This window comes from Hyla sarda, chromosome 6 (assembly GCF_029499605.1).
Source record: "Hyla sarda isolate aHylSar1 chromosome 6, aHylSar1.hap1, whole genome shotgun sequence".
Lineage (NCBI taxonomy): Eukaryota > Metazoa > Chordata > Amphibia > Anura > Hylidae > Hyla > Hyla sarda.
In genome coordinates this window covers 6,127,362-6,154,496 of record NC_079194.1, presented here as the reverse complement: position 1 = coordinate 6,154,496, position 27,135 = coordinate 6,127,362, and the positions used below count along the sequence as shown (strand labels likewise).

Here is a 27,135-nt window from a genome sequence, read left to right as displayed (position 1 = left end):
GATCTCTTACTGTTTCCGCTGCAGGTTTTAGCCTATGCAGGTTTTCTGCAGCAGATTACATTGACCTCAATTGGGTTTGCTGAGAATTTTCCACTTGTAACCCACCCGTGTGAACATCCCTTTATAGAGGATGAGATCATTTAAGTCAGAAAAACCCTTTAAAGAATACCTGTCACTAAATAAAACTTTTAATATAGTGTTCCTTGTGTAATTAGCAGACACTTTCCCATTCACTTTTAAAATTATCAACATAAATATGTTTAAAATGTAATAGAAAAAACGGCCACTAGGTGTCTCTATTCTGGTCCCTGCCACAATTAATACAGTGAGTTTGGTCTCCTCCCAGCCTGGCAGGAGTCCAAACTCAGGAAGTGTTTCTCTATGCACTGAGCTTGATTGACAGCTGAACAGAGCCTCACTGACAGCTGCACAGAGCCTCACTGAAAGCTGCACAGAGCCTGAGGTCTTCAATTCATCACAATGTTGCAACAACGTGAGGGCGGTAGTTGTCCCCCAGCAGGCTTCAGTGATGTCATGCCTGCTGGGCAACGCCCACTTTCTTCTGCTGGGAGATTGCAAGAATAAAAGTAAGATACACAGCTTTATAAAGCTCTGATTTTTTTTTTTTTTACGGGTGGGAGAGGTGTTAGGAGTAGTTAGGGAACATAGCCGGAGTTAGTTTACAAAAGTTTATTTGGAGACAGGTACTTTTTAAGGCTAAAGTACCTTAGTGTGCAAAACTAAATTAGATTAAATAAAATTCTAGACATTGAACAGACAGTGCGATGTTTTGCCATATTAGATGTAAGTTGAGACGAAATGGCCGATTACTTTTCTGTGCTCACTCCTGTCCTATCAGACTGCAGCATGAAAACAGAGAGGAGGGGGTTACAGAGCAGCCTGCAGTGATTGGATGAAGAGACCCTGGGAAGAGGGGGTTACAGAGCAGCTTGCAGTGATTGGATGAAGAGACCCAGCACATCAGACTCAGGGAGAAAGTGAATGCATGGTAAGTGAGAGCAGTCTCAGTGCTTGCCTCGGACAGGTCCACTCCTGAGCAGTGGATGTCAGAATGAGTGAGTAGCAGAACAGAGGGATTTGTGAGCCGAATACAGAAGCTAGACACATATAAAAGAAATGTAAACAATATGCATGACCTAGTGAGAAACAAATAGAAGCATTATATTTTCTGTGATATAACAGGTACACGTTAAGACCCACTGATATATAGGAGATCAGGGAAATGACATAAGAATAATCTAAGAATTCACAAGGAGCTCCAGAATGGCTTCATATGTGTTCAACAACATCTGACAGGTAATAGAGAAGATGCCAATACCTGGAGTCTCTGTTCCAGTCACTGAGTCGGCGGTAACCTTCAAAAAGATCTATAAGGAGAAATAAAGAAAATTAATTTGTATTTTTGGAAGAGCAAAGAGATTTTTGTAGATTTAGAATAAATGGAATCTACTTGTGATTATGTTCAATCTATCAGGGAATTTAGACAACTCTATCTCCCTCGCACTATGTGGGAGGGGTTATAGTCAAGAAAGTGTAGTGGGAGGGAGAAATAGTTGGCTAAATTCCCAGCTAGAGTGTCCTGTACACAGGAAGTCCGTCACAGGCGCGTGGGTTTACCTCTTCCAGCGGTGTATCTGAGATTCCAAAACTGCTGAGTCCCAGGTCCCCCAAGGTCTCCTCCAACTCTCTGAACAGACTGGCGTAGGCTCGGTACTTGAAGTCTTTCCCAGGCAGTAGATAGATCAGTTCCTGCCCGATGCTTTCTATGAGCTTAGCCTCAGGAACATGATGATGAATGAGCTCCGTCAGCCCGGCCACATCACCTGTAGGACGATTCAGACCTTGGGTTATCTCTTCACCCAGCAATACCCCACCCGGAGAGGACAACACTGCGCCTTTAAGGAACTGGGAGCCAGTGCATGATCACAACCAACATGGCAGGTGGCAAGATGAAGGGGGAGAGAAGGTGGTTACAAAAAGTTCTGTAGATCTGTAAAGATTGATAAGAAATGTATTTCCCTACTTTATAGTCACACATGCACAAAGCTGCCATATGCATATAAGAGACCAAAACCTGCACTAAGTATGAAATGTATAAAAGAAGACGATCCAGCGCTGCTGGGCTCCAATAAAAACTTATTTCATTATACTAGCAGAATACTTGCCCGGTCTTCCTACTTATATTTTGTGGGAGAGAAGAAACAACAATGACGCTCTTGTCCCCTCCTCATATCACATCCTCATATCACAGCCTCATATCCCGCCCTCATATCCCGCCCTCATATCCCGCCCTCATATCCCGTCCTCATATCCCGACCTCCTATCCCGACCCCATATCTCATCATCATATCCCATCCTTATATCCCGACCTCATATCCCGTCCTCCTATCCCGACCTCCTATCCTGACCCCATATCTCATCATCATATCCTATCCTTATATCCCGTCCTCCTATCCCGACCCCATATAACGTCCCCATATCTCAGCATCATATTCCTGCCCTATATTCCGGCCCCATATGCCGACCCCATATCCCGACCCCATATCCCTTCCTCATATCACATCCTCATATCACAGCCTCATATCCCGCCCTCATATCCCGCCCTCATATCCCGTCCTCATATCCCGACCCCATATCTCATCATCATATCCCATCCTTATATCCCGACCTCATATCTCGTCCTCCTATCCCGACCTCCTATCCTGACCCCATATCTCATCATCATATCCTATCCTTATATCCCGTCCTCCTATCCCGACCCCATATAATGTCCCCATATCTCAGCATCATATTCCTGCCCTATATTCCGGCCCCATATGCCGACCCCATATCCCGACCCCATATCCCTTCCTCATATCACAGCCTCATATCCCGTCCTCCTATCTCGACTTCCTATCCCGACCCCATATCCAGTCCCCATATCTCAGCATCATATTCCGGCCCTATATCCCGGCCCCATATCCCGACCCCATATCTCCTTCTCAGGTGGTGCTGTGCTGTAATGAAGAGATTGTAGGCCAAAAGTAGAAGGGGGGGTGGCTTGTGGGAAGGGGTGTGGCTTGCAGGTCGGATCGGGAGGGGGGTGAGGGGGCATGGCTTAATTATCTGCAGACGTGCGGTGAAATAATCAAACCCATGTCTCTGCCCTCGCTCCTCCCCGCTGTAGCTTCGGCACACTTGTTCCTCCCCCTTCTAGCTTCGGCAAACTTCGGAAAGGGGCGGTCCGATTTTTTTACGGGTTTTAATTTTTCACCTCACAGCTGTCCGGGCATGCTAGGAGTTGTGGTTTTGCAACAGCTGGAGGCACCCTGGTTGGGAAACAGGGAACCATTGGGCAATCTTACCATCCAGCTCTTGCTCCAGAGGATTTTCTTTGGCTTTTGGGGCACAACTCGGACAAGTGCAGGAACAGTCGGAGCGGCAGGAAGCCTAAAGCACATATCACGTGTTAATGTACGGTACATAAGAAGGCGCCATCTTATCTATGGTGCAGAACAGAATAGAGCAGCTGTAGGGGGAGATCTATGGACCTACAGAATCCTTCTTCACTGGTTCCTTCACGTTCCTCATTCTCCTGACCAGGGTTAAGTAGAACCCTGTCCCAAAGCAGTTCTTCAGGAATAAGGGGGATCCGCTGCAGTAAAGCTTCCCTTGAGAAATGATGGCGATTCTGTCCCCCAGGAGATCAGCTTCATCCATGTGGTGAGTGGACAGAATGATGGTCCTGCCTGGAAAAACAGGAGTCCCCTATATGTATCAGATACACAGAAAACATTCTCCACCCGTGTATAATTTACACCATGTGAGAATTTATCTTCATCTCTGTCCAGAAAATAGAATGAAAACTGCAGCGTCCATCTTTTTACAGGTCAGAACTCAAACACAACTGTGTGGTGGCCCAGTATGGGAGATGTTACCCTGTACCCCTGCTGTCCTGTCAGACGGCCTCCTTCAGTGTCTCCAGGGTCCCTTGCACATGTTTCCCCCCTCTACATATGTTCTGCAATGTATTGTATTATAAAATGTGTTGTATCTTTAAGAGTTATGTCATGTGATTGTTACCCAGGAGGTACCAGTGACCAGGTGACCCCAAGATTGACCTATGGGCTCCCTGCTAGTCTCCCCCATATAATGACCGATGGGCTCCCTGCTAGTCTCCCCCATATAATGACTGAGGGGCTCCCTGCTAGTCTTCCCATATAATGACCTATGGGCTCCCTGCTGGTCTCCCCATATAATGACTGATGGGCTCCCTGCTAGTCTCCCCATATAATGAACTATGGGCTCCCTGCTAGTCTCCCCCATATAATGACTGATGGGCTCCCTGCTAGTCTCCCCATATAATGACTGATGGGCTCCCTGCTAGTCTCCCCATATAATGACCTATGGGCTCCCTGCTAGTCTTCCCATATAATGACCTATGGGCTCCCTGCTAGTCTCCCCATATAATGACCTATGGGCTCCCTGCTGGTCTCCCCATATAATGACCTATGGGCTCCCTGCTAGTCTCCCCCATATAAGCTCTGGGTGGAGCTTCTCTCTCTCTTCTGCTGAGGTCCAGTGCAGTCTTGTCTAGTGTGTGTGTCCAGAGTGTTGGAGACCTCAAAGTCCAGTCCTGAAGCCACCATCAAGTCAAGTAAGATAAAGTCACAGCTTTATGAGTCAAGTAAAGTCAGTCCCTGTCATCTGTCAAGTCAGCGTGGTCTGCATTCAATTGTCCAGTCCTACTGCAAGTCCCAGCAAGCCGTTAAGGTCTCTGCATCATTGGTCACCTCCTTGGGCCCTGACTGAACTGTATAGACTTTACCATCTGTCTACCCTCAGTAAATCTACCGTTATCCGTAACTTGGCGTCTGAGTCTTTATTAACCCCTTGCCTAGCCCAGGATCCAGCGGTATACCTTCGGGTGGCTTTAGGCTAAACCACGCCCTGGCGTCATGAATACAAGGGGTTAATGCCATCTGCCCCTAGGGTAACAACATCCGCCCTCATCACACTACGCTACCACATGTGTATTCAGCAACAATGTGGGGCTCACTGTTCTGTAAGATCAGAAATCAGATGAAATGTTCAGAAGAAAATGAACAGGACACTCACCACCAGTTGTCTTGATAGGTGCTAGGTTATTTTATTAAACCACCAAAGATACAATTCAAAAATGCATCGGCTCTTTGGGCGACTGTCTGCTTCATACTGATCAAGTGTGAAACAGACTGTCGCCCAGACGATGCACTTTTAAATTGTATCTTTGGTGGCTGAATAAAATAGCGAGACAACTCATAGTTAGTGCCCTGTTAATTTTCCTATGAACGATTTGGTCATCTTTATCTCTATTATCTGAGGTTTTCCTATCCTTTGGATACTCAAGTCTAACACCATATACCTGATCGGTACTTCAGCAGCAGATCCCAAATTGACCGTCTAGAGTACGGGTCTACACCAGAGGTGGGTTCATCCAAAACCACAACTTTGGAATCACCGACCAACGCCATGGCGACAGATAGTTTTCTCTGCATTCCACCTATAATTAAAGAAAAACAGAAAGACACATTAAAGAATATTCTAGAATCCCCCCCCCCCCCTGCAAATTTGCAAGGAATGCGCCTTAATGGATGAACATCACAAAGTGGTCTGCAGGCGCCTCTGCTTATTTACTCTACACTCCTCCTATGTCATCCGGTTTTCCGGAGACACCTTATCTTAGTTATTTGATCCTTGTAGGATATATTGTAGGATATATATATTTTTTGATGACCGGAGTTATTATCTATTATTATAAGTGGGTTAGACCTTATGTTCCAATTTTTTAATGATTAATAAAAGTTATGTTTAGTGAAATGTATTTCTGCGATACTCTTTGTTTTGGCCATTGCTACGTCTATACATGTTCTACCGCTTAAAGGGGTACTCTGGTGGAAAACATTTCTTTTAAATCAACTGGAGCCAGAAAGTTAACCAGATTTGTAACTTACTTCTATGTAAAAATTTTAATCCTTCCAGGACTTATCAGCTGCTGTATGCTCCACAGGAAGTTGTGTAGTTCTTTTCAGTCTGACCACAGTGCTCTGATGACACCTCTGTCCATGTCAGGAACTGTCCAGAGTAGGAGCAAATCCCCATAGTAAACCTCTCCTGCTCCGGACAGTTCCTGACATGGACAGAGGTGTCAGCAGAGAGCACTGTGGTCAGACAGAAAGGAAATTCAAAAAGAAAACTTCCTCTGTAGTATACAGCAGCTGATAAGTACTAGAAGGATTAAGACTTTTAAATAGAAGTAATTTACAAATCTGTATAACTTTCTGGCACCAGTTGATTTAAAAAAAAAAAAAAAAAGTTTTCCAGCAGAGCACCCCTTTAAGACACCTAACCACCAAGCTGGACTCCAAAAGATGTTATGTAACAAATGGATACCAAATGACAAATATCTTATATAATGTTATAGCACCTGTTACATGTGTAATGCGGATTCTATTCTGTAGCATTCGGTACTAACACAGTAAAGATCAGAATTTCTGTAGATCTGGGTCAGAATGTCTGAATTAATTGCATTGTTCTACTGTAGCCATGTTGGGCTAAAAAACATAAATAACCCCATACTCACCTGCCCGATCCCACTCTACCCCCCGGTCCCTGCTCGTCAACACTTCCTGCTGACGTCTCAACACATGGAGATGCCAGCTAAGTCAGTCCTTGGCCGTAGCAGTGACCGACCACAGGCAGTGATTGGCTGAGCAGACACTTCATTATACTGAGAGGAGACCAGGAAGTGGTGAGCAGGAGCGATCGGGAGACGGAGGGGGATTGGGCAGGTGAGTATGTTCAGATAAGAATAGGGAGAATGAGTTCTTAGAATCTAACACCCAATAGAAAGCAAAGGAAGGATCAAGGAACCAAGAAAAGAGTAGAGATTAAAGGCTTGTTTTGGGCTGAAAACAAAAAACATTCATCTGCCCAATCCCAATCCGCTGCCCAGTCCCTGCTGCTCCCCACTTCCTGCTGATGTCTAAACCAATGATTGGCCGTAGCAGTGACTGACCACAGGCAGTGATTGGCTGCACGAACACTTACTGATACTGAGAGGAGACCAGGAAGTGGTGAGCAGGAGCGATTGGGAGACGGAGGGGGATTGGGCAGGTGAGTATGTTTATTTTTATTTTTTTTATAGGAAAAGGGAGAATGAGTTTTTAGAACCTAGCACCCAATAGAGGGCAAAGGAAGGATCAAGGAACCAAGAGAAGAGGCACTGTAAAGCCTTCGGCTGTCCGGTCATGCTGAGAGTTGTTTTGCAACAGCTGGAGGCACACTGTTTGGAAAACACTGCTGTAAAAGGTAAGAGGGCTGACATTAGGGGCCAGAAAGGAAAGAGGCAGTTATCAAAATGTAGCACCCAGTAGAGGGGCAGAGTAGAGATTAAAAGCTGTTCCAAGGCTGAAAACATAAAAAAAATAAAAAATAAACATACTCACCTGCCTAGTCCCTCTCCACCACCCAGTCCCTGCTGCTCACCACTTCCTGCTGATGTCTCGACACAAAGAGATGCCAGCTAAGTCATTCATTGGCCATAGCTGTGACCGACCACAGGCAGTGATTGGCTGAGCAGACACTTCTGTTACGCCGAGCGCTCCGGGTCCCCGCTCCTCCCCGGAGCGCTCGCAACATCTTCGCTACGGCAGCGCCCCGGTCAGATCCACTGACCGGGTGCGCTGCGATACCGCCTCCAGCCGGGATGCGATTCGCGATGCGGGTGGCGCCCGCTCGCGATGCGCACCCCGGCTTCCGTACCTGACTCGCTCTCCCTCGTTCCTGTCCCGGCGCGCGCGGCCCCGCTCCCTAGGGCGCGCGCGCGCCGGGTCTCTGCGATTTAAAGGGCCACTGCGCCACTGATTGGCGCAGTGGTTCCAATTAGTGTTTTCACCTGTGCACTCCCTATGTATACCTCACTTCCCCTGCACTCCCTCGCCGGATCTTGTTGCCATTGTGCCAGTGAAAGCGTTCCCTTGTGTGTTCCTAGCCTGTGTTCCAGACCTCCTGCCGTTGCCCCTGACTACGATCCTTGCTGCCTGCCCCGACCTTCTGCTACGTCCGACCTTGCTTCTGTCTACTCCCTTGTACCGCGCCTATCTTCAGCAGTCAGAGAGGTTGAGCCGTTGCTAGTGGATACGACCTGGTCACTACCGCCGCAGCAAGACCATCCCGCTTTGCGGCGGGCTCTGGTGAACACCAGTAGTGACTTAGAACCGGTCCACTAGCACGGTCCACACCAATCCCTCTCTGGCACAGAGGATCCACCTCCTGCCAGCCGACATCGTGACAGTAGATCCGGCCATGGATCCCGCTGAAGTCCCACTGCCAGTTGTCGCCGACCTCACCACGGTGGTCGCCCAGCAGTCACAACAGATAGCGCAACAAGGCCACCAGCTGTCTCAACTGACCGTGATGCTACAGCAGCTACTACCACAGCTTCAGCAATCATCTCCTCCGCCAGCTCCTGCACCTCCTCCGCAGCGAGTGGCCGCTTCAGGCCTACGACTATCCTTGCCGGATAAATTTGATGGGGACTCTAAGTTTTGCCGTGGCTTTCTTTCACAATGTTCCCTGCACTTGGAGATGATGTCGGACCAGTTTCCTACTGAAAGGTCTAAGGTGGCTTTCGTAGTCAGCCTTCTGTCTGGAAAAGCTCTGTCATGGGCCACACCGCTCTGGGACCGCAATGACCCCGTCACTGCCTCTGTACACTCCTTCTTCTCGGAAATTCGTAGTGTCTTTGAGGAACCTGCCCGAGCCTCTTCTGCTGAGACTGCCCTGCTGAACCTGGTCCAGGGTAATTCTTCTGTTGGCGAGTACGCCATACAATTCCGTACTCTTGCTTCTGAACTATCCTGGAATAATGAGGCCCTCTGCGCGACCTTTAAAAAAGGCCTATCCAGCAACATTAAAGATGTTCTGGCCGCACGAGAAATTCCTGCTAACCTACATGAACTCATTCATCTTGCCACTCGCATTGACATGCGTTTTTCCGAAAGGCGTCAGGAGCTCCGCCAGGGTATGGACTTTGTTCGCACGAGGCGTTTTTTCTCCCCGGCTCCTCTCTCCTCTGGTCCTCTGCAATCCGTTCCTGTGCCTCCCGCCGTGGAGGCTATGCAAGTTGACCGGTCTCGCCTGACACCTCAAGAGAGGACACGACGCCGCATGGAGAATCTCTGCCTGTACTGTGCCGGTACCGAACACTTCCTGAAGGATTGTCCTATCCGTCCTCCCCGCCTGGAAAGACGCACGCAGACTCCGCACAAAAGTGAGACAGTCCTTGATGTCAACTCTGCTTCTCCACGTCTTACTGTGCCTGTGCGGATATCTGCATCTACCTTCTCCTTCTCTACTATGGCCTTCTTGGATTCCGGATCTGCAGGAAACTTTATTTTGGCCTCTCTCATCAACAGGTTCAACATCCCGGTAACCAGTCTCGCCAGACCCCTCTACATCAATTCTGTTAACAATGAAAGATTGGACTGTACCATACGTTACCGCACGGAGCCCCTTCTAATGTGCATCGGACCTCATCAAGAAAAAATTGAGTTCTTGGTCCTCCCCAATTGCACTTCCGAAATTCTCCTTGGACTACCGTGGCTCCAACGCCATTCCCCAACCCTGAATTGGTCCACAGGGGAGATCAAGAGCTGGGGTACCTCTTGTTTCAAGGACTGCCTTAAACCGGTTCCCAGTACTCCCTGCCGTGACCCTGTGGTTCCCCCTGTAACCGGTCTCCCTAAGGCCTATATGGACTTTGCTGATGTGTTTTGCAAAAAACAAGCTGAGACTCTACCTCCTCACAGGCCTTATGACTGTCCTATTGACCTCCTCCCGGGCACTACTCCACCCCGGGGCAGAATATATCCTCTGTCCGCCCCAGAGACTCTTGCTATGTCTGAGTACATCCAGGAAAATTTAAAAAAGGGGTTTATCCGCAAATCCTCCTCTCCTGCCGGAGCTGGATTTTTCTTTGTGTCCAAAAAAGATGGCTCCCTACGTCCTTGCATTGACTACCGCGGTCTTAATAAAATCACGGTAAAGAACCGCTACCCTCTACCACTTATCTCTGAACTCTTTGATCGCCTCCAAGGTGCCCACATCTTTACCAAACTGGACTTAAGAGGTGCTTATAATCTCATCCGCATCAGGGAGGGGGATGAATGGAAGACGGCATTTAACACTAGAGATGGACACTTTGAGTATCTGGTCATGCCCTTTGGCCTGTGCAACGCCCCTGCCGTCTTCCAAGACTTTGTTAATGAAATTTTTCGTGATCTCTTATATTCCTGTGTTGTTGTGTATCTGGACGATATTCTGATTTTTTCTGCCAACCTAGAAGAACACCGCCAGCATGTCCGCATGGTTCTTCAGAGACTTCGTGACAATCAACTTTATGCCAAAATGGAGAAATGTCTGTTTGAATGTCAATCTCTTCCTTTCCTAGGATACTTGGTCTCTGGCCAGGGACTACAAATGGATCCAGACAAACTCTCTGCCGTCTTAGATTGGCCACGCCCCTCCAGACTCCGTGCTATCCAACGTTTTTAGGGGTTCGCCAATTATTACAGACAATTTATTCCACATTTTTCCACCATTGTGGCTCCTATCGTGGCTTTAACCAAAAAGAATGCCAATCCTAAGTCATGGCCTCCTCAAGCGGAAGACGCCTTTAAACGGCTCAAGTCTGCCTTTTCTTCTGCTCCCGTGCTCTCCAGACCTGACCCATCTAAACCCTTCCTATTGGAGGTTGATGCCTCCTCAGTAGGAGCTGGAGCGGTTCTTCTACAAAAAAATTCTTCCGGGCATGCTGTTACTTGTGGTTTTTTTTCTAGGACCTTCTCTCCGGCGGAGAGAAACTACTCCATCGGGGATCGAGAGCTACTGGCCATTAAATTGGCACTTGAGGAATGGAGGCATCTGCTGGAGGGATCAAGATTTCCAGTTATCATTTACACCGATCACAAGAATCTCTCCTATCTCCAGTCTGCCCAACAGCTGAATCCTCGCCAGGCCAGGTGGTCTCTGTTCTTTGCCCGGTTTAATTTTTGGAAATTCACTTTCGCCCTGCCGATAAGAACATTAGGGCCGATGCTCTCTCTCGTTCCTCGGATGCCTCGGAAGTAGAGCTCTCTCCGCAACACATCATTCCTCCTGACTGCCTGATCTCCACTTCTCCAGCCTCCATCAGGCAAACTCCTCCAGGGAAGACCTTCGTCTCTCCACGCCAACGCCTCGGAATCCTCAAATGGGGTCACTCCTCCCATCTCGCAGGCCATGCGGGTATCAAGAAATCCGTACAACTCATCTCTCGTTTCTATTGGTGGCCGACTCTGGAAACGGATGTTGTTGATTTTGTGCGGGCCTGCACTGTCTGTGCCCGGGATAAGACTCCTCGCCAGAAGCCCGCTGGTCTTCTTCATCCTCTGCCTGTCCCCGAACAGCCTTGGTCTCTGATTGGTATGGACTTTATTACAGACTTACCCCCATCCCGTGGCAACACTGTTGTTTGGGTGGTCGTTGATCGATTTTCCAAGATGGCACATTTTATTCCTCTTCCTGGTCTTCCTTCAGCGCCTCAGTTGGCAAAACAATTTTTTGTACACATTTTTCGTCTTCACGGGTTGCCCACGCAGATCGTCTCGGATAGAGGCGTCCAATTCGTGTCAAAATTCTGGAGGGCTCTCTGTAAACAACTCAAGATTAAATTAAACTTTTCTTTTGCTTATCATCCTCAATCCAATGGGCAAGTAGAAAGAATTAACCAGGTCCTGGGTGATTATTTACGGCATTTTGTTTCCTCCCGCCAGGATGACTGGGCAGATCTTCTACCATGGGCCGAATTCTCGTATAACTTCAGAGTCTCTGAATCTTCTTCCAAATCCCCATTTTTCGTGGTGTACGGCCGTCACCCTCTTCCCCCCCTCCCTACTCCCTTGCCCTCTGGTTTGCCCGCTGTGGATGAAATAACTCGTGATCTTTCCACCATATGGAAAGAGACCCAAAATTCTCTCTTACAGGCTTCATCACGCATGAAGAAGTTTGCTGATAAGAAAAGAAGAGCTCCCCCCATTTTTTCTCCCGGAGACAAGGTATGGCTCTCCGCTAAATATGTCCGCTTCTGTGTTCCCAGCTACAAATTGGGACCACGCTATCTTGGTCCTTTCAAAATTTTGTGCCAGATTAATCCTGTCTCTTACAAACTTCTTCTTCCTCCTTCTCTTCGTATTCCTAATGCCTTTCATGTCTCTCTTCTTAAACCACTCATCATCAACCGCTTCTCTCCCAAACTTATTTCTCCCACTCCTGTCTCCGGTTCTTCTGATATCTTCACCGTTAAGGAGATACTGGCCTCCAAAAAGGTCAGAGGTAAAACTTTTTTTTTAGTGGACTGGGAGGGCTGTGGTCCTGAAGAGAGATCCTGGGAACCTGAGGACAATATCCTAGATAAAAGTCTGGTCCTCAGGTTCTCAGGCTCTAAGAAGAGGGGGAGACCCAAGGGGGGGGGTACTGTTACGCCGAGCGCTCCGGGTCCCCGCTCCTCCCCGGAGCGCTCGCAACATCTTCGCTACGGCAGTGCCCCGGTCAGATCCACTGACCGGGTGCGCTGCGATACCGCCTCCAGCCGGGATGCGATTCGCGATGCGGGTGGCGCCCGCTCGCGATGCGCACCCCGGCTTCCGTACCTGACTCGCTCTCCCTCGTTCCTGTCCCGGCGCGCGCGGCCCCGCTCCCTAGGGCGCGCGCGCGCCGGGTCTCTGCGATTTAAAGGGCCACTTCGCCACTGATTGGCGCAGTGGTTCCAATTAGTGTTTTCACCTGTGCACTCCCTATGTATACCTCACTTCCCCTGCACTCCCTCGCCGGATCTTGTTGCCCTTGTGCCTAGTGAAAGCGTTCCCTTGTGTGTTCCTAGCCTGTGTTCCAGACCTCCTGCCGTTGCCCCTGACTACGATCCTTGCTGCCTGCCCCGACCTTCTGCTACGTCCGACCTTGCTTCTGTCTACTCCCTTGTACCGCGCCTATCTTCAGCAGTCAGAGAGGTTGAGCCGTTGCTAGTGGATACGACCTGGTCACTACCGCCGCAGCAAGACCATCCCGCTTTGCGGCGGGCTCTGGTGAACACCAGTAGTGACTTAGAACCGGTCCACTAGCACGGTCCACACCAATCCCTCTCTGGCACAGAGGATCCACCTCCTGCCAGCCGGCATCGTGACAACTTCCTTATACTGAGAGGAGACCAGGAAGGGATGAGCAGGAGCGATCGGGAGATGGAGGGGGATTGTGCAGGTGAGTATGTTCAGATAGGAGGGAGTTCTTAAAATCTAGCACCCAATAGAGGGCAAAGGAAGGATCAAGGAACCAAGAGTAGAGATAAAGGCTTATTTAGGGCAGAAACTATATAAAAAACCCATACTCACGTGCACAATCCCGATCCGCCACCCAGTCCCTGCTGCTCACCCCTTCCTGCTGATGTCTCGACACGAGATGCCCACTAGGCCATTGATTGGCCGTAGCAGTGACCAACCAGATGCAGTGATTGGCTGAGCAGACATTTCCTTCTACACAGAGTAGACCAGGAAGTGGTGAGCAGGATGACTGGGCGGCGGAGGAGGATTGGGCAGGAGAGTATGTTTGTTGGGGGATTTACAGCTGCTGTTGGCGCAGATTTAACTCTTTGACTGCACCTTGTTTTCTCTTGCAATACCAGACAGCAAAGTCTAGGACGACCGATACGTCCTACTGCTATTATAATAATGCCGTCTCTCTTTTGTTCCTAACTTTCTATTTTTGAAGCATGTTTGGAATACCCAGGGATATTTTAAATAGTACCAGTCATGATCTTGTTAAATGTTATAATCCTTCCAGGTCACTGCCGCCATCATAATAATTCCCCCCTCCCCCCTGTCTTTATTTTTTATTATTTGTTAGTTTTCTACCTTAATATTGTTCTGTATTTTCTGCTCAGTCTCAGTCAGATTCACAGACTGGGAAGGGGCGTTCCCCAGCAGGCGTGACATCATCTGAAGCCATACAGGGGAGAACTTCCTCCCTCACTCTGCTACACACAGTCCAGAGCAGTTCAGTGTGAGATGAGCTATGATTGGCTAAGGCTGCACACACACCCCTCTGCATTTCCTGATTTTGGACTTCTGCCAGGCCAGCAGGAGTCCAAAGTCTGTGGAAGAAATGGGGGGAAATGTGCTCTGGACAAGTAGGGAGACACTGGCAGATTTTTAAAACACAAATAAAACTTCATTTTTTTAACCCCTTAAGGACCGAGGGTTTTACCGTTTTTGCACTTTCGTATTTCCCTCCTTACCTTTTAAAAATCATTACCCTTTCAATTTTGCACCTAAAAATCCATATGAGGGATAATTTTTTTTAAACCACCAATTCTACTTTGTAATGACATCATTCATTTTACCCAAAAATCTACGGCGAAACCCAAAAAAAAAAAATCATTGTGCAATAAAATTGAAAGAAAAAAAACATTTTGTATTTTGGGGCTTCCGTTTCTAAGCAGTAAATTTTTCCGTAAAAATGACACCTTGTCTTTATTCTGTAGGTCCATACGATTAAAATGATCCCCGACTTATATAGGTTTGATTTTGTCGTACTTCTGGAAAAAATCATAACTACATGCAGGAAAATTCATACGTTTAAAATTGTCATCTTCTGACCCCTATAACTTTTTATTTTTCCGCGTATGGGGCGGTATGATGGCTCATTTTTTGTGCCGTGATCTGAAGTTTTTAGCGGTACCATTTTTGTATTGATCGGACTTTGATTGCTTTTTATTAATTTATTTTCATGATCTAAAAAGTGACCAAAAATACGCTATTTTGGACTTTGGAATTTGTTTGCGCGTACGCCATTGACCGTGCGCCTTAGTTAATTTTTTTTTATTCAGACATTTACGCACGTGGCGATGCCACAAATGTTTATTTTTATTATGGCTACATATTTTTTATATGAAATTTGGGAAAAGGGGCGTGATTTAAACTTTAATAAGGAAGGGGTTAATGTTTTTTTTTTTTTACTTTTTATTAAACTTTTTTTTTTTTTTATACTTTTAGTCCCTTAGGGGACTTTTAGGAAGAATCATTAGATTCCTCATACAGATCAATGTGGTTTCATAGAATCCCATTGATCTGTGTGCTCTGCACTCGATTGATAATGCCTGGTCCTGTCAGGCTTTATCATTCACAGCGCAGCAGCCAGCATAGGACGAGAGGTAAGCCCTCTGGCTACCTCAGCAGTGGATCGTCCCCCCGCAATAGCGCTGCGTGGTGTGGTTGTGGGGTCGATCCACCCCACTGGACCACCAGGGATGGTTTAAATGTCCCTTTAGACGCCGCTGTCAACTTTGACAGTGGCGATCTAAAAGGTTAATAGCCGGCCGTGGCAATCGCCGCATATTGGCTATTAATGCCGGCCCCCAGCTACAGGAATCAGCTGGGGGCCGGCCGGTATGATGCGGTCTGGAGTCGGGAGCACGCGTCATAGAACGGTTGCCGTCCCAGGACGAGCCGGCTCCTCCTTAGACGGCAACCGGTTAAACAAAGTACATTAGAAATATTTTTTATTTACCATAAGGAGCGCAATAGCTAAAATTAGTTTTAACGACAGCGCCCATTTAAGTGCACTTGGACTTTTCGCGCTCCAGATATCACTAAAAGGTTTAGTCATGTGACACCAACCTGACAGGTTCTGAGACTCCTCGTTCCTTTTGTGAGGGATCCCGATATCTTCCAGCATCATTTCCATCTCCCGCTCGGCCTGTTTCCTCGATTTACCTTTTAGTTGAGCGTAAAACAGAATGTGTTCCTCCACCGTCAATCTGGAGAGGGAAAAAATTCGTCAGGTGACACCCATCAGCTCCAAAAAGTTTTCTTTACCATAACGTTAATCCTGGGAAAGCTGGGTGAGATGAGAAATGGTGAACTGGCTGCCATATTGGTGCGACCCAACCAATATAGAGGGCAAAGGAAGGAGTAATGAGTAACCAAGAAAAAAAGGCACGGTAAAGCAAACAGGGTGCCCTCAGCTGTTGCAAAACTACAACTTCCAGCATGCCCGGACAGCCTTTGGCTGTCCGGGCATGCTGGGAGTTGTAGTTTTGCAACAGCTGGAGGCACACTGTTTGGAAAAAACTGCTGTAAAGGGTAAAAGGGCTAACATAAGGGGGCAGAAAGGGAGGGGGCAATTCTCAAAATGTAGCACCTAGTAGAGGGGCAGAATGGAGATTCTGGTTTGACAAACTTGTTTTTAAATAAAACTATCGCCCCAAGATATACAACGTACTAATATACTATTATTACTAATTGTACTGGCTTCGGCATGATATTGCATAATTCACTCCTGACAGGAAGTTTTGTAGTCCTCTCATTGTCAGTGTGGTGTTGTCTCAGCAGTTCACCGGCCCCTCCCTTTCTCCTGAAAGGAAGTTGTGTAACCCTCCCAATGTCAGCGTGGTGTTGTCTCGGCATCTTCCTTGCTCCTCCCTCGCTCTGGACAGCAGCTCCCCAACGTCTTCCCTGTCTCCGAAGATGGCGCACCATCCTCGGCTTTCTCAGTCATGGCTGGATCTTGTCGCTGAGCTCTAGCACCGCCCCCTGAATGATGTCACCACCTCTGACCAGCTCCTACAACTACATCACCATCTCCCTGCCATACATACATCTATATCTTTATTGGGACATCTAGGGAAGAAGGAGGCGTGGTTACAGCGTGCCGCCTTGTGCTGAACAATGCTGCAGGCAGAGGAGCAGACAGGGAATGAATGCAGCAGGTTTTGAGGACTGTTTTGCTATGTAGAGCGATGTTCTGAAGCAGCTCTGAGTGGGGAACTGGCAGAAGTGCTGTGGGGACGGGAGGAGTAGGCAGGGTGGGGGAGCTGTAATGAAGAGCTAAGGGAACATAATGTAATCTGGGAATTGTAGAATTGAGCAACTGCTTAAAAGGGTACTCTACTGGAAAACATTTTTTTTTATTATCAATTGGTGCAAGAAAGTTAAACAGATTTGTAAATTACTTCTATTTAAAAATCTTAATCCTTCCAGTACTTATCAGCTGCTGTATGCTGCAAAGGAAGTTGTGTTGTTCTTTCCAGTCTGACCACAGTGCTCTCTGCTGCCACCTCTGTCCGTGTCAGGAACTGTTTGGAGCAGGAGAGGTTTACTATGTTTGCTTGTACTCTGGACAGTTCCTGACATGGACAGAGGTGTCAGCAGAGAGCACTGTGGTCAGACTCGAAAGAACAACACAACTTCCTGTGGAGCATACAGCAGCTAGCAGCTAAGTACTGGAAGGATTAAGATTTTTAAATAGAAGTCATTTACAAATCTGTTTAACTTTCTTACACCAGTTGATTTAAAAACAAACAAACATACATATATATATATATATATATATATATATATATATATATTTGTTTTGCAGTGCAGTATCCCTTTAAAGGGGTACTCCGGTGAATAACTTTTTTTTTTAAATCAACTGGTGCCAGAAAGTTATACAGATTTGTAAATTACTTCTATTAAAAAAATCTTAATTCTTCCAGTACTTATTAGCTGCTGAATACTACAGCGGAAATTATTTTCTTTTTGAAACACAGAACTGTCTGCTGACATCACGAGCACAGTGCTCTCTGCTGACATCTCTGTCCATTTTATGAACTGTCCAGAGCAGCATATATGTTTGCTATGGGGATTTCCTTTTACCCTGGACAGTACCTAAAATGGACAGAGATGTCAGCAGAGAGCACTGTGGTCATGATGTCAGCAGAGAGCTCTGTGTTTCATACGGAAAAGAATTTCCACTGTAGTATTCAGCAACTAATAAGTACAGGAAGGATTAAGATTTTTTTAATAGAAGTAATTTACAAATCTGTTTAACTTTCTGGCACCAGTTCATTTAAAAAAAAAAAGTACCCCTTTAACTCGGAAGCAGAGTGATTATCTGACATAAGAAGAAACCCACAAACACACAACAGAAATATAGATTTCTAGTGGTTTCAGAACTGGGGCAGACAGGAAAGCAATCTGACCTCGGAGTACCCCTTTGAATTAAAAGGGGCACAGGTAAGGGTTATGGGGCTGGAGCTGAAGGTATAAGGTAGAAACTTTTTAGGTTGGGGTTGCATGGCGACATTTTACGGCCAAGAGCCGACAGTAGCGTCTCCACCAGAAATTGTCGTTTTATCCAAAATATCGCATTTCACATCAGCGGGAGCTACAGCAGATCCCCGTCACATCCCAACGTACTCCCTTAGGGCCTCATTCACATCATCTTTAGGTTTTCCTCATCAAACGTGTTTTTGTTTTAAACAGATCCGTCAAATAACATAAAGCAGTAAATCGGCAAAGCGATATTCACCGTCCCAAATTCCAAACACAACACAAATGCAATAAAAAAAAGTATAATAAAAGTAACAGCCTCCATCCAGGCTTGTTTAAAAAAAAGGGCAAAAAGATGTTTTGGTTTGGGGCAGCTGCTGAGCCACAGGCTGTATCAGGACATGCTGGGAGTTGTAGTTTTCCAACAGCTGGAGGCCCCCCTGGTTGGAATACACTGACCTTTACTACATACCAGTGGTCTTCAACCTGCGGACCTCCAGATGTTGCAAAACTACAACTCCCAGCATGCCGTTGGCTGTCCGGGCATGCTGGGAGTTGTAGTTTTGCAACATCTGGAGGTCCGCAGGTTGGAAACCAATGCTATATACTACTCTATAGTCCAACATGCTGGGAGTTTTAGTTTAGCAACAGCTGGAGGCACCCCTGGTTGGGAAACACTGACCTATACTATATACTACTATATAGTCCAACATGCTGGGAGTTGTAGTTTTGCAACAGCTGGAGGCACCCCTGTTGGAAAACATTGACCTATACTATATACTACTATATAGTCCAACATGCTGGGAGTTGTTGTTTTGCAACAGCAGGAGGCACCCCTGGTTAGGAAACATTGACCTATACTATATACTAATATATAGTCCTACATGCTGGGAGTTGTAGTTTGGGGCAGCCGCTGAGCCCCAGGCTGTATCAGGGCATGCTGGGAGTTGTTGTTAGTAACTAACTGCAACTCCCAAATTTAAAGGGGTACTCCCGTGGAAAAAGAAATGCATTTCCTCTGACGTCATGACCACAGTGCTCTCTGCTGACCTCCAGAGCTGGAGAAAATCCCCATAGTAAACATAGGCTGCTCTGGACAGTTCCTAAAATGGACAGCAGAGGTCAGCAGAGAGCACTGTGGTCAGGACATCAGAGGAAATGCATTTCTTTTTTGGATTTCTCTTTAGTATTCAGCCCCTAATAAGTACTGGAAGGATTAATATGTTTTAATAGAAGTGATTTACCAATATGTTTAACTTTCTGGCACCAGTTGATAAAAAAAAAAAAAAAAAAAAAAAAAAAGTTTTCCACGGGAGTACCCCTTTAATAAAAATAAAAAAAGCGATCAAAAAGTCTCATCAAAACAAAAATGGTCCTGTTCAAAACTACAGATCGGGGCGCAAAAAATGACCCTCATACAACCCTGTATAAGAAGAAATAATAAAGTTATAGGGGTCAGAATAGGACAAAATTTTCCGGAGCATATGTGTATCCTACGATGTCACGCAAATATAATTAATTATGCAAATTAGCATGGCCGGTATTTGTTTTGCAAGAACGGTGGCGACTCTAGGTGTGAACGGAGCCTTATGGATGGTTGGATACACCACAAGAGGATGCAGTATTGCTGTAGGATGGCGAAGCCTCCGTGGTCCTGAAGATGCGGCGAATGTTTCAGTGTTATAATGTTTTGCGCTTTGTTTGGACAGTGACCCCCCCCCCCCCCCCCGGGGTCTTGTGGGCCGAGCCCTGTACACTCAGCAGTTTTCTCATCCATAACATAACGTCCATTAGGGAATCTATGTGGCTTCTTTTCCCACCTCTGGACATTTTCGCAGATGTTCCGTGAATTTGCTGCTTCTTATTTTTCCTCACATTTTCCTGCTGACCTTTTCGTATTTAAGAACTTGTAGAAAACAATTTCCCTGATATTATTCCTGGCTCCGGCCGGCGGCTCCCACTCCTATTTCCCGGTATTTTCACAGGAGGTCATGTGCGGTGTTCACACTTCTGTGACCGTGTGAGGAGAAAGGGTCAGTGCTGGTGTCTGGCAGCGTCCAGAGACCGAGCTCGGCCATGTTTACCGTGATTGGATACACCGTGATTGGATACAACGTGATTGGATACACCGTGATTGGATACACCGTGATTGGATACAACGTGATTGGATACAATGTGATTGGATACAATGTGATTGGATACAACGTGATTGGATACAACGTGATTGGATACAATGTGATTGGATACAATGTGATTGGATACAATGTGATTGGATACATTGTATCATCTTATTTATCAATGTTATTATAATTATTTCTCCCCGGAGAAGGAAGGTCAAACCTTTCCAGGAAACATTTACTTTCATTTTTTTTTTAAATAACAAAGTAAAAATGTTGAGAAAAATCTACTGAAAAATGTTCACAGAATATAAAACCATGAACGAGGGTCAAGAACGGGAATAAGGGAAAAAAGAAAAGAACAACATGAGATAAATTATACACAGCGGGGGAAATAAGTATTGAACACATCACAGTTTTTCTCCCTAAATATATTTCCAGCTGCTTTTTACGCGAAATGTTCCCCAATTGTTGGTACCAACCAAGTAATCCAGACATCCATGTATACAATCTATATATCCAATCCATACATATATACAATCCATATATACAATCTATACATATATACAATCCATATATACAATCTATACATATATACAATCCATATATACAATCCATACATATATACAATCCATATATACAATCTATACATATATACAATCCATATATACAATCCATACATATATACAATCCATATATACAATCTATACATATATACAATCCATATATACAATCCACACATACATATATACAATCTATACATATATACAATCTATACATATATACAATCTATACATATATACAATCCATATATACAATCCATACATATATACAATCCATATATGCAATCTATACATATATACAATCCATATATACAATCCATACATATATACAATCCATATATACAATCTATACATATATACAATCCATATATACAATCCATACATATATACAATCCATATATACAATCTATACATATATACAATCCATATATACAATCTATACATATATACAATCCATATATACAATCCATACATATATACAATCCATACATATATACAATCCATATATACAATCTATACATATATACAATCCATATATACAATCCATACATATATACAATCCATATATACAATCCATACATATATACAATCCATATATACAATCTACACATACATATATACAATCCATATATACAATCTATACATATATACAATCCATACATATATACAATCCATATATACAAACCATATATACATACATCCAATCCATATATACAATCCATACATATATACAATCCATACATATATATAATCCATATATACAATCTATACATATATACAATCCATATATACAATCCATACATATATACAATCCATATATACAATCTATACATATATACAATCCATATATACAATCTATACATATATACAATCCATATATACAATCTATACATATATACAATCCATATATACAATCTATACATATATACAATCCATATATACAATCCATACATATATATAATCCATATATACAATCTATACATATATACAATCCATATATACAATCCATACATATATACAATCCATATATACAATACATACATATATACAATCCATATATATATACAATCCATATATACAATCTATACATATATACAATCCATATATACAATCCATACATATATACAATCCATATATACAATCCATACATATATACAATCCATATATACAATCTATACATATATACAATCCATATATACAATCTATACATATATACAATCCATATATACAATCCATACATAAATACAATCCATATATACAATACATACATATATACAATCCATATATACAATCTATACATATATACAATCCATATATACAATCCATACATATATACAATCCATATATGCAATCTATACATATATACAATCCATATATACAATCTATACATATATACAATCCATATATACAATCCATACATATATACAATCCATATATACAATCTATACATATATACAATCCATATATACAATCCATACATATATACAATCCATATATACAATCCATATATACAATCCATATATACAATCTATACATATATACAATCCATATATACAATCCATACATATATACAATCCATATATACAATCCATATATACAATCCATATATACAATCCATATATACAATCCATACATATATACAATCCATATATACATATATACAATCCATATATACTTTACAATCCATACATACACATATATGTGGTGTCCCGGTACTGTACTCGTACTGTACCTTGTGTTATAAGTCCCCAAAGTCAGAGTTCCTCCATACTGATAGGATGCTCTTAGTGGGATAACCCCTCGTCAGGCTCACCACACAAGACTGTACCATGACCTGTGTGCACGCTCACCACACACCCACCATGGCCTGTATGCACACTCACCACACACCCACCATGGCCTGTATGCACACTCACCACACACCCACCATGGCCTGTATGCACACTCACCACACACCCACCATGGCCTGTATGCACACTCACCACACAGCCACCATGGCCTGTATGCACACTCACCACACACCCACCATGGCCTGTATGCACACTCACCACACACCCACCATGGCCTGTATGCACACTCACCACACAGCCACCATGGCCTGTATGCACACTCACCACACACCCACCATGGCCTGTATGCACACTCACCACACACCCACCATGGCCTGTATGCACACTCACCACACACCCACCATGGCCTGTATGCACACTCACCACACACCCACCATGGCCTGTATGCACACTCACCACACACCCACCATGGCCTGTATGCACACTCACCACACACCCACCATGGCCTGTATGCACACTCACCACACAGCCACCATGGCCTGTATGCACACTCACCACACACCCACCATGGTCTGTATGCACACTCACCACACACCCACCATGGTCTGTATGCACACTCACCACACACCCACCATGGCCTGTATGCACACTCACCACACACCCACCATGGCCTGTATGCACACTCACCACACACCCACCATGGCCTGTATGCACACTCACCACACACCCACCATGGCCTGTATGCACACTCACCACACACCCACCATGGTCTGTATGCACACTCACCACACACCCACCATGGCCTGTATGCACACTCACCACACACCCACCATGGCCTGTATGCACACTCACCACACACCCACCATGGCCTGTATGCACACTCACCACACACCCACCATGGCCTGTATGCACACTCACCACACACCCACCATGGCCTGTATGCACACTCACCACACACCCACCATGGACTGTATGCACACTCACCACACACCCACCATGGCCTGTATGCACACGCACCACACACCCACCATGGACTGTATGCACATTCACCACACACCCACCATGGCCTGTATGCACGCTCACCACACACCCACCATGGCCTGTATGCACACTCACCACAAACCCACCATGGTCTGTATGCACATTCACCACACACCCACCATGGCCTGTATGCACACTCACCACACACCCACCATGTCCTGTATGCACGCTCACCACACACCCACCATGGCCTGTATGCACCCTCACCACACACCCACCATGGACTGTATGCACACTCACCACACACCCACCATGGCCTGTATGCACGCTCACCACACACCCACCATGGCCTGTATGCACGCTCACCACGCACCCACCATGGCCTGTATGCACACTCACCACACACCCACCATGGCCTGTATGCTCACTCACCACACACCCACCATGGTCTGTATGCACACTCACCACACACCCACCATGGCCTGTATGCACACTCACCACACACCCACCATGGCCTGTATGCACACTCACCACACACCCACCATGGTCTGTATGCACACTCACCACACACCCACCATGGCCTGTATGCACACTCACCACACACCCACCATGGTCTGTATGAACACTCACCACACACCCACCATGGCCTGTATGCACACTCACCACACACCCACCATGGCCTGTATGCACACTCACCACACACCCACCATGGCCTGTATGCACACTCACCACACACCCACCATGGCCTGTATGCACACTCACCACACACCCACCATGGTCTGTATGCACACTCACCACACACCCACCATGGCCTGTATGCACACTCACCACACACCCACCATGGCCTGTATGCACACTCACCACACACCCACCATGGCCTGTATGCACACTCACCACACACCCACCATGGCCTGTATGCACACTCACCACACACCCACCATGGTCTGTATGCACACTCACCACACACCCACCATGGCCTGTATGCACACTCACCACACACCCACCATGGCCTGTATGCACACTCACCACACACCCACCATGGCCTGTATGCACACTCACCACACACCCACCATGGCCTGTATGCACACTCACCACACACCCACCATGGTCTGTATGCACACTCACCACACACCCACCATGGCCTGTATGCACACTCACCACACACCCACCATGGTCTGTATGAACACTCACCACACACCCACCATGGCCTGTATGCACACTCACCACACACCCACCATGGCCTGTATGCACACTCACCACACACCCACCATGGCCTGTATGCACACTCACCACACACCCACCATGGCCTGTATGCACACTCACCACACACCCACCATGGTCTGTATGCACACTCACCACACACCCACCATGGCCTGTATGCACACTCACCACACACCCACCATGGCCTGTATGCACACTCACCACACACCCACCATGGCCTGTAGTATGGTGAAGCTCGTGTAAAGTTTGCTACACAACATTTGGAAAAGCCGATGAAATACTGGGAGACTATAGTGCGTCAGATGAGAGCAGAATGGAACTGTTTGGTGCCATAATATACACCATGTGTGTGGGAGAAATGGCCCCGCACATCACCCTAAAAACACTGAGAGTTTGGAGGAGGGAACATCATGGTGTGGGGCTTTTCACCAAATGGTTTTGGCAAACTACACATGACTGAAGAAAGGATGAATGGGCAAATTTACCGTGACATTGTGACAAAATCTGCTGCCGTCTACCAGGAGGATGACCATTCCAGAAGGACAATGATCCCAAACACACAGCCAAGGAAACTCACAAATGGTGTTAAAGAAAGAAAAAATAACTCTAGAATGGCCCAGCCGATCACATGATTTATATCCCATTGAAAATCTATAGAAAGAACTGAAGATCAGGATCCATAGAAGAGGCCCACAGAACCTTCAGGATCTGAAGACTGTGTGGAAGAATGGGCAGAATCCCCATAGAACAATGCAGGACACTAGTATCTCCACACAGGAGGCGCTGGTCCAGCTGGGCTATGGGGGAGCCCGGTCTTGTAATTCCCCAGCAGGATCCGGCAGCCGGATCTGCCAAATGTAGTGTGACTGCTCCCTTAAATGAACTGTTATCGGGAGAAAGTGGGGCACAAATAGTTACAAAAACAGTGGGGGACCTTAGAAAAAAAAACATGAACAAAATTAAGGGCCCCTCCTGGATGTCCTTTACAAGGGGCGGAGTGCCCCTTTAAATCACATTCATGATTCATATGCGATTCTTATTTCATATTTTACGTTTCTCCCGCGATTTAGGCGACTTATGTCTCTTACCGATGAAAAAGAATATTGTGCTGGGGGCACATGCCGAGACTCTGCCTGATGGAATCCATGTGAGTCTGAATGTCTCTGCCGCGGACCCAGACCGTCCCCGAGGTGGGGGGGAATAATCCGGTTATTATAGATCTATGGGGAAGAAATCATTAAATAAATAATATATACAAGAATCGTCCCGATCCCGCTCTCCCCATACACCCGCAGCCAAACACTGGATAGTGAGCAGATCCTGATGAAATCAGAGCTAAAATGTGTTCACTGGAAACATCAATGATATCTGAAGGGAACAGCCCCAAAAAATCGGATTGTTAAATAAAGTTAGTAGCGCCCCCCACAGGCACCGGCCAAGATGCATTTGGTATTGTAAAGAAGCACCCCATATCGTGCAGACTCACACGTCCTACAGCGCCATCTGTGATTCCAGCACAACTGCATCCATGTGTATTATTCTTGTAATTGGGTCATGTGATCACCATTCTGACCCACAGAAAATTTCAGTGTTTAATGTGTTGGGGGAAGTGGTCAGTCCTAGGTCAGCTGACCTCATGTGAACTACTGGATGACATCATCACCCATCAGAGGGGTGATATCAGACTCGTCCCCTCCTGTATACTGCTGCTATCTCTATAGTATAGGGATGTATAGTTATACACCTCCCCTCCAGCTCTATCTGTATACTGCTGCTGCTGTCTATATGGGATCAGGATATATTGTAGTTATACACCTCCCCTCCAGCTCTATCTGTATACTGCTGCTGCTGTCTCTATGGGATCAGGATATATTGTAGTTATACACCTCCCCTCCAGCTCTGTCTGTATACTGCAGCTACTGTCTCTATGGGATCAGGATATATAGTAGTTAAACTCCTCCCCTCCAGCTCTATCTGTATACTACTGCTGCTATCTCTATGGGATCAGGATGTATAGTAGTTAAACTCCTCCCCTCCAGCCCTATCTGTATACTGCTGCTATCTCTATGGGATCAGGATATATAGCAGTTATACACCTCTCCTCCATATCTATATCTATGGGATCATGATATATAGTAGTTATATACCTCCCCTCCAGTTCTATCTGTGTACTGCTACTGCTGTCTCTATGGGATCAGGATATATAGTAATTAAACTCCTCCCCTCTAGCTCTATACTGCTGCTATCTCTATGGGATCAGGATATATAGTAGTTTTACACCCCTCCTCCAGCTCTATCT

General features: G+C 45.8%; 1 protein-coding gene across 5 annotated transcripts in view; it reads right to left on the bottom strand.

The window, feature by feature from the left end:
• Positions 1-27,135, bottom strand: part of ABCA4 (ATP binding cassette subfamily A member 4) — a 319,079-nt gene that overhangs the window by 119,580 nt on the left and 172,364 nt on the right. For all 5 annotated transcript variants that reach the window (XM_056523119.1, XM_056523115.1, XM_056523117.1 and 2 more), the window contains 7 exons: positions 25,925-26,056; positions 15,750-15,889; positions 5,405-5,542; positions 3,556-3,749; positions 3,366-3,450; positions 1,639-1,844; positions 1,340-1,388 (listed from right to left, as the gene is read on the bottom strand). In XM_056523119.1, the coding sequence (XP_056379094.1) occupies positions 1,340-1,388; positions 1,639-1,844; positions 3,366-3,450; positions 3,556-3,749; positions 5,405-5,542; positions 15,750-15,889; positions 25,925-26,056 (944 nt within the window). The remainder of the gene's footprint in view (positions 1-1,339; positions 1,389-1,638; positions 1,845-3,365; positions 3,451-3,555; positions 3,750-5,404; positions 5,543-15,749; positions 15,890-25,924; positions 26,057-27,135) is intronic.